The following is an 8733-nucleotide window of genomic DNA, read 5'->3' on the forward strand; positions in this document are numbered from 1 at the left end:
AATGTATGGCAGGTAAATTGTAATTTGTTTTCCAAAGGTCTTAGGAGACCCCGTGAAAGGGTTGCTTGACCCCCAAAGAGGTCTCGACCCCACAGGCTGAGAACCGCTGCTCTACAGGCTACAGAACTGCACCTGTGAGCTGAAGCCAGCCCGGGTGCTGGTCAAACTTGGGAGACTTGACCGCTCCTTTAGGGCAGCCCAGCTGTGAAAGGAATGAGGTTCAGAGCATGTACTCGAAGGTAATTTATTGACAGAAAATAATTTGCGGAGTCCCGCTCACAGCCGGCGACCGCGGCGGCCCCCCTTCCTGCGAGTGCTGTCGGAGGGGATGGGGGTGACATCCTCTGTGGGGAGAAGAGGAAAGAAGCATCAGCACCTGAAGCTGGATGGAAGGGCCATCAGTTAGGGCAGTATCCCAACTGATCGGCAATGGACAGCCCCCACCCCCTAAATGAACCCCAACACAGAACTAGGCCACGTGGAGTTGCCAGCCCACCTCCATTCCTGAGGTAGTCTGACCTCACTGCCCAGAGGGGGAAGGAACTCAAGTCCAGTGGGGGCACAGATGGTTAACTGTGGGTTCCCACCACCTGACCCAGGGAATTTTGGGAGGGAACTGCTCTGAGACAAGACTGAAGGCCTATGCCTCTCCAGTAGGGAAAAGGTTGGAAGTCTCCGGGCAGGAGAGGGCGAGAGTTTGGGTTGAGGAGCCAGTACCAGTTGCCATCACTGCAGAGACCAAGCAAGGAGGGTTCAAGGAGCTGAGGGGCACATGAGGCATACTGGGCTATGGCAGTGGGGCACTGGCTGTGGTCTCTGGCGAGCAGGGTCCCCACCTCCCTAACTCACCACCAGCCCCCCAGCTCTGCAAGCCTGAAAGGGAGAGACCATGCCCAGCCCCTCCCCAGATGGCCCACACTGCTGTACAAGGCAATGTGGGGCAGCCAGGTGACCAGTGCAGGCAGAAGGCTTGGCATCCCAGCAGAGGGTAAGGGGGCACTCAGGGAGGTGTTAAAGGCACAGGATGAGGCCCAGGGGCCGAGAGAGAAACATGCTTCTAAGTGAAACACAGGACTGCCAGAGGGCGGGGAGGCACTCACCAATCCGCCCGATCTTCATCCCTGAGCGGGCAAGGGCTCGGAGCGCAGACTGGGCCCCAGGGCCAGGGGTCTTGGTCCTAGGAGACAAAAAACGAAAAGCCTTTGGCCACCTGGCAGCTGAGCCAGCAGCGCTCCTGTTTCCAGGTAGCCAATCCTCCAGCTCAGGGCAAAAAAGCCATTACTGGCTCAGTGGGTCAGGTCACTTAAAATTCAATCTTGCTGCCAACAAACTGATGCCCACTCAGCAACTCTCTCAGACAGGTACAACTGCTCCGGGGTTCCCAAGACCCGAACTCTTTACCAGAGCAGACAGTCCAACGTTCCCTGTGGAGCCGCTCATGAACTGTCACCTGTGCACAGCCACACCACCAACTCCTTAAGGATTGGGGGATAGGGAGGGGGAGGCACTCAGCCACGCATTGTTTTTAGACAGTACTCTAAAATCCTCAATAAAAATTTAAAAACCCTCACACGGTCAACAATAACAACTCAGCAGAGCTTCTCCACACCAGCAATGAAAATCAGAAACTACGGAAATACAAGTCCATTTTCAATCACACCAAACAAAATACTTAGCAATGAATCTAATCGGGGGTATCAAGGATTTATGAGAGGGGTTCAAAAAGTTCGAGGGGAAACATCCACGACCTCCCAATCCTATTCTTCCACAAACACTGTGAAATCAACTTCTTCAATGAAAAGGGATTAAAGACTCAGAGGAATGGACAAGATGATCCAGTTCATGGAATGCAAGACTTAAATCCCAACAACCTTCCTTAGCAATGTAGGAAACCCAATCCTCAATGCACGATGGGAAAGCCCTCAATAGCTAACAGTGCAGAGGACACGCAGAATCTTTCCAGTTGGTGGACGGCCAATCCTACAGCCAGGCTGGTGTAAACACCGTGGCAGTTAAATGGAAGATTTGTGAGCACCAAGGTGGGTGGGTATGCCAATGTCCACTGCAGCCCTATTCACCACTCTCCAAAGCAGACAGCAATGCACATGCCTGTCAACAGACGAATGGATACACAGAAGGGAGAGGGATGGAGCCTGATGACATCATGCTGTGCAAAACAGCACAGGCAGCCAGTCCAGAATGCGTCCACTGAGCTTGCAAATAGCCATCGAGAGGAAGGTGAGTCAGGTGTGGGCTGTTAGAGAATGTGTGACTATTCGCCTTAAAAATTCTTTTTGCTGTAAGACCAGAAAAATTGGATAGTGTCCATTAGTGCAAGTTTTGATGGTGCTCTTTGGCAGCACATATACTAAAAACTGGAACAAGAAGCCTGATGGAAAGAGGGAAACGTAGACCACAATTTCACTTTCAAACAGGTCCCTGACCTTCTTAGAGCCATGACGGGTGAATGAATCCCCAAGGCGACTGCTCCAAAACAACAAATACCTAAGAATACCTCCTGGTGTTTTCTTAAAATGGAGTTTACCTTAACCAATTAAACGAGACAGAACTCTTAGGGGACTGAATGAAGAAGCAGCTCAACAGAGGATCAGAATGCTCACACACTAATAGCAAGCAGTGTGCCCCTCTGCCAGCATCCTGGATAAGGTACCATGCGTCCCTTCCTGCTCCATTCCATGACTCAGATTCCAGGCCCTCTCTAATGCAAACTGTCTATTTTCATCTCCTCCATCTACCCTTCCTGTTCTGTTTCTCACCCCGCAATTCTCTTTGAAAAACAATCCCGTCACTACTAAAAAAAATCTTCACGACTTTCACCTCTTTCAAAAGAGAACTTGGGGGGGGGTGGGGGAAATGAGAAGCTGAAGCCAAGGGCTTATGGGGAGAGCAAATTTTTTGAGAATGATGAGGGCAATGAATGTACAAATGTGCTTTACACAATTGATGCATGTTGATGAGTTGTATAAGCTCCTAATAAAACAATTAAAAAATATAAAAAGAGAACTTTTACAAAGTCTAAAAGGGTACAAGGACAAGACAAAAGCTCTATCAATCAGATGAGGGAGCCCTGGAGAGGAAGATTTAAGAAAGACAGAGTGATAAAAGACAGTTGTCTCAAACGCAAGGGGCACATCATCATCACAAGAGGGTCCCTCTCACCCTTTGGGCTGAAGTCCACACCAGATCACAGCCCAAAGGATCCCCCCCCTTACCAACCACCTCGTACCATTGCCCACTCTTCTCACATGGGCAGGCCCCACCCTACTTCAGCACCCGCACCCCGCAGCTGTCTCTAGCTGGGATCCACTCCCTCCTGTCCTGCCTCCTGGAAAATGAAGACTACGTTCCTGATCAACACCATACTTTTGCTTCCCAGCATACCACGCGATTAGAAAGCACATACTCCTTGCTCTAGAGCCCCGGGGGTGCTGCCAGGTGTTGGCTGCTAAACACAAAGCAGGCGGAGTTCAAACCCCTCAGCAGCAGTGATTTTTCCCTTTAGTTGTTTACAGTCTGCCTCCACCACCAGCCCAGGCACGACAAGGGAGAGGCCCGACTCTCTTCCAATACTTTTGTATGCAGGGCCAGGCAGACAGCGAGCATTGAACTGCCCTCTCCCCACTGCCCGCCACGTACCGGTTTCCTCCAGTGGCTCGGAGTTTGATGTGTAGGGCCGTGATGCCCAGCTCCTTGCACCTCTGGGCCACATCCTGGGCAGCCAACATGGCGGCGTAGGGCGACGATTCATCTCGATCAGCCTTCACCTTCATCCCGCCCGTCACTCGACAGATGGTTTCCCTAGAGACAAAGGCAGTCACTTCTTTCCCACTCAACCAAGATTCGCCAACAGCTTGCGGGGTGTATCAACACAGGCACCCCTGGCAAACACAAAAGGCCCCCCACATCCCTGTATAGCACGGGGGGGGGTCCACGTGAGCACCACCACCCGTGCTGCTGTGGAGATGGCAAGGCTGCATCACACCTTAGTCTGATCTCCACTCAGCCTTCTTACCATGGTGCCATGGGATCCTTGTGGATTAGGTGACCAGGGCCCCAGGGACACTGCCCTACCCACCAACGCCAGTGGTTCAAACCCACCAAGCACATTCACCGTTACGAGACACACATAGCAGTAACTGCAGCAGTGAGAAACGTCCCATCCTCAGAACAGCCTAAGCTGTCCCTCAGTCCCCCCGTCCCGGCCAGGTACTTACTTGCCAGAGAGGTCAGTGACATGGACAAAAGTGTCGTTGAAGGAGGCAAAAATGTGGCAGACACCAAAGACATTCTCTCCTTCAGCCACCTGAGGGCCCAGGCTGATGACCTGCTCCTCCTTCTTTTCCTTCCCCTTGCGAGGCGCCATGTCTGCGCGCAAGGGAGAGCAGCAACGTCAGCAACAGGCACCTAGCGCCTGCTCCCCACTGCGAAGGACACCCACGCCCTGCCCCTCTCGCTCCATTACGGACAGCTGCCACAGCTGCTTCTTCAGTTGGTGGTGGAAAGGGCCCAAAACCTTCCTTTGTACTTCTGCCAGCGCTTACCAGAAGCTCATAGAACACACAGGACCGAAGCTCGGGACTCCAGCAGACCTCACGTTTCCTTAAACAGGACAGCACGTGGGCGGCGGTCTGATGCCTTCTGAGTCCAACCAACAGCTCTGTATGGCCCGACAGCTATCTGGGACTTTATGAGTGACTGCGCAGCTCACAGAGGACCACCCCCCCACAGCCCGGCTTCACCATCCCCGCAGCTGAGAGCTGAAAGCAGACTTGTTTGCCTTGACAGGCTGTCTGTTCTCTTTAGGAACCACCGCTGCTCTCAGTTTACATCAGTGGGCTTCTCAACCTTCCTAATGCCCTGACCCTTATGATGTGGTGAACCCCCCCAGCCATAAAATATTTTCGTTGCTCCTTCATAACTGTAATTTTGCTACTACTGTTATGAATCGGGCGACCCACAGGTTGAGAACCGCTGTTTTAGATAGGAAACAAAGAGAAGTTTCTGATATATTCAGGACCAGGACCAGGTTAGGAGACCCATCCCGCAACACTCCTGGGTTTTCCAGATACTGCTTAGTGGGAGCCTGGAAGACCAGCCCACCAAATGCAAACAGAAGGCCAAGGCCAATATGCCCATCTGTCAATGAGCACTGTTGCGGAGAGCCTCCTGCATGCGCAATTCTGCACCAACCCCTCAGCCACCTCCTGTTTATTTCCCATGACCCTAGTGTTAAGGTTACTGCTGCCCACCCTCCGGGGACATCGCCCAACAACCCTTCCACAACAATTTTCTAACACTTTCCAAAAGTCGGGAGGACAATGATGTGGCTCAAATGAAACCACGCCGCAGACCCCAAGTGTCCAGGCCTGTGCTCCACACACCAACACCAACTACTGGGGACCCGCAGAAGCCCACGCGTCTCGCTTTAGTAAGAGTTAGTGTCTGATACACAAAGCAGCGAGGAGCCTTAGCACTCTCTAGGGGGGGACCATCCAGGGGAGGCATAAGCACTGTGGACAGATGCCGTGAGGGTCGTTAATATCCGTTTTGCAGTTTCCCCATCCTAACGTCGCCTCTGAAGGGGGTCTGGCAAAGGTCCCTTGCGGGCATGCCCCCAGGAAAAGCTGGTTTGCTTTTCGGACCCTCATTTCTGGCTTTGAGGGGGGGGGGGCTGTTCAACTCGCAACGTGGTCGACCCGGCAACGGCTTGCTTTCTAAGTCCCCGCCGCAGGCCGGGCGGAGGCGTCGCCTGCACCGCCTCCCCGGCTCTTTCCACAGCCGCCTGGGGCTGCTCCCTTCCTGACTAGTGAGCGAGCCGGGGATAAGTCCTGGCGGAGGCTGCCCCTGGGAAGCCGGTGGGGGTCCCGAACCCACTGGGGTCCTCTCCGCGCCACCACGCGGGGCGGCCGCACTCACTCCAATTTCACAAGCGGCAGCCCTGACGCGAGGCCGCCTCCCTCCCTCCCCAGGCGGGGCGCGAACTTGAATGTGAGCAGGCCGCGAATCGAAACCCGAGTCTGGAAACGCCGGCCACACACATCCCCACCAGCACCCGGGCAGGTCCCACGGGAGGATCCCCAATCCCACGTCCCCAGCCCTGCGGGACACCGCTACTGAAGGATGGTGCCCGATTGTCCCCAGCAAAGCTTCATACCTGCGCGTCTTCTCTAGACTCCGCCACCGGAAAGAGAGGTTGGGGGCAGGCGGGGCAACAGATCACTTCCGCGCCCCCGGAAGTGTTACGTCTGAGGTTCCCGGAGTCCCGGAAGACACTGCCTTTAGCGTTTCTAAAGGGATTAAGATTCGCGCTCCAGGAAAGACACTTGACCAGTGGGTCAGGGGAAAGAAGTCTGGCTAAGAGGCGTCTTCTCACCGAGAGCAGATGAACCTTTGCGGCTGCACCAAAGGGTTATCCCGTTGGTTGAGGCGGGGCTACATTTCCAGGTGGCGGAAGTCACAGCTAGATGAACTTCCGTTCTTCCGACCCCGCGCCTGGGCGCTGGGAAGCTACACTGCCCCTTGTGGCACGGAGGACGGACAACAAACTGCCGTGATCCAGTCATCTGGCCTACGGGATACTCCGTGGAAAAATAAATGATTCAATGCTGACTTTATACCAAGACCCCTCGTGGCGCATTGTGGACCCCCCTAGCGAGCGGATCCGGCGGCGAAGGATGAGGCCGTCAGGTCGTGAATGTACAGCTTTGAAATGTATAGCTCTTCTGTCCCTGTGCGCCCGAATGCACTCCGCGGCCACGGGTTTGATTTAGTTTAATTTTGGTAGGAATCAGCCTGGGCTAAGCGTTTTGCATGTATTCGTTCATTTAATCCTTCTAACAGTATCAAATAGATACTGTTTCAATCAGTGCTTTTTGGGTCATTGGTAGATTGCACAGTAGTGCAGGATTGGGAATTCTGAGGTTTATGTAAGTGAAATTGTATTCTATACTTGGATGTTACTTAGTAACTTTCCCCCTACTCAACATTGTTGTGGTTATCTCTCCGTAACAAATAGTAGAGATCTACAATTTTTACAAGTCTTTTAATTACTAATATTTTGAATATGAATTGTATCCATAAAGTTACCCAAAAGTGTGCAATGACTACTCCCCCCCCTCACCCCTCTTACCCAACAACTCATCCCTCTTGTCTGTACATAGCAGTGATACCCTTCCTCCACGCTTCTTAGTGCCTATATGGTCTTTTTCATGTAAATGTACCATAATTTATTCCACCAGCTGTTGATCAATGGACATGTAAATTCCTTCTGCAGTTTGTACAAATAGCCAAGACTAAAAACATGCTGTTATTCTTTCCAGAGCAGTGGTTCTCAACCTTCTTAATGCCTCGACCCTTTAATATAATTCCTCATGTTGTCGTGACCCCAACCATAACATTAGTTTCCTTGCTACTTCATCACTGTAATTTTGCTACTGTTATGAATCAGAATGTAAATATCTGATAGGCAGGATGTATTTTCATTGTTACAAATTGAACATAATTAAAACAGTGATTCATCACAAAAACGATACATAATTATATATTGTGAAATATTTATTTCTAATTACAAATATATGAAATTTTGTCTTAAAGCATGATGTAGCATGGGTAACAGTCTTCATGCCGGGTACTCGTATGTGGGTGGATCTGCATGTGGGCGGATCTGTCTGGGGATGGATAGAGGAGCAATGATGTCTTGGTTCCTAAGACCATAGGAAATATGTGTTTTCCGGTGGTCTTAGGCCACCCTGTGAAAGGCTCAATCGACCCCCAAAGGTATTGCGACTCACAGGTTGAGAAATGCTGCTCCAGAGGGTAAATTAAGTCCAAAGGAAAATATTAATGTTGATGCAGGATAGGTGATAAATGTTGATACATGTTGCTAAACTGTCCCCCAGAAAGTTCATGTCAATTTTCATTCCTGCTAAAGTTAGAATTAAAAATATCCTCTTTTTGAATTTTGTTTCTTTCATGATCAGTGCATCTTTTCTGTGAATTGCCTTGTTCATATATTCTTTGAAGGAGAGACCTTTTATGGTCTGGCTTAATGAGTTCAAACGCCAGCTCAAGGAAACAAAGTAAACCATTATAATGAAATGTTTCAAAGATGTGGAATTAGAAAACCAAAAAGGAAGGACGCTGAGAGAACTGAAGAAAATATTCAAGCCTTGAGTTGCACTATTGAAGGATTCTGTGGGCAAGATATCCAGTGTTGTGTGAGATGCACCCTAAGGTAGCATATGACCAGGAACTGAAGGTATTGAAGAAGCCCAGGTTGCACTGAAGGCACTGGTGAGAAACATGGCTCCTTTAAAATGGCAGAAGACCAGGGGAATGTTTCCAGAAAGGAATGCAGCACTGCGTGCACTCCCTCCCTTGTCGATGCCAAGACACCTGCATGGCAATGTCCTGGCCACATGACTGGACAAGACCCATATTTGTGCCAAAGAAAGGTGACCCAGCAGAAGACAGCTATTTCCCAACAGTATCGTTAATATCACAGGAAAGGTAAATGTGGGGGAAGATCTGGTGCATACACCTGAAGCAGTACACAGGGAGCTGCCAGAAACTGAAGCTGGACTCAGAAGAGGATGTGGAATCTGGGCGTGCCAGTGCTGATGTCAGGCGGATCCTGGATGAAGGAGAAATGAGAATTCCAGAGCACATCGCCGTGCTCACCCAGAACCTGTACACGGACCAAGGAGCAATGGC

General features: G+C 51.1%; 1 protein-coding gene across 1 annotated transcript; it reads right to left on the bottom strand.

Annotated features, from left to right (window-relative positions):
• Positions 1-228: 228 nt before the first annotated feature.
• RPS14 (ribosomal protein S14) lies at positions 229-6337 on the bottom strand. Its single transcript, XM_075541808.1, has 5 exons — positions 6176-6337; positions 4236-4386; positions 3658-3819; positions 1101-1177; positions 229-344 (listed from the first exon to the last, which is right to left on the bottom strand). The coding sequence occupies exons 2-5, from the start codon at positions 4382-4384 to the stop codon at positions 277-279; spliced, it is 456 nt and encodes a 151-aa protein (XP_075397923.1). The 5' UTR covers positions 4385-4386; positions 6176-6337; the 3' UTR covers positions 229-276.
• Positions 6338-8733: the final 2396 nt, after the last annotated feature.

This window comes from Tenrec ecaudatus, chromosome 2 (assembly GCF_050624435.1).
Source record: "Tenrec ecaudatus isolate mTenEca1 chromosome 2, mTenEca1.hap1, whole genome shotgun sequence".
Classification (NCBI taxonomy): Eukaryota; Metazoa; Chordata; class Mammalia; order Afrosoricida; family Tenrecidae; genus Tenrec; species Tenrec ecaudatus.

Coding starts and splice junctions, on each gene's coding strand:
- RPS14 (XM_075541808.1), bottom strand. CDS start 4,384: ATGGCGCCTCGCAAGGGGAAGGAAAAGAAGGAGGAGCAGGTCATCAGC. Junction 3,820..4,235: donor GTCACTGACCTCTCTGGCAA/GTAAGTACCTGG, acceptor CTTTGTCTCTAG/GGAAACCATCTGTCGAGTGA. Junction 1,178..3,657: donor CGAGCCACTGGAGGAAACCG/GTACGTGGCGGG, acceptor TTTGTCTCCTAG/GACCAAGACCCCTGGCCCTG.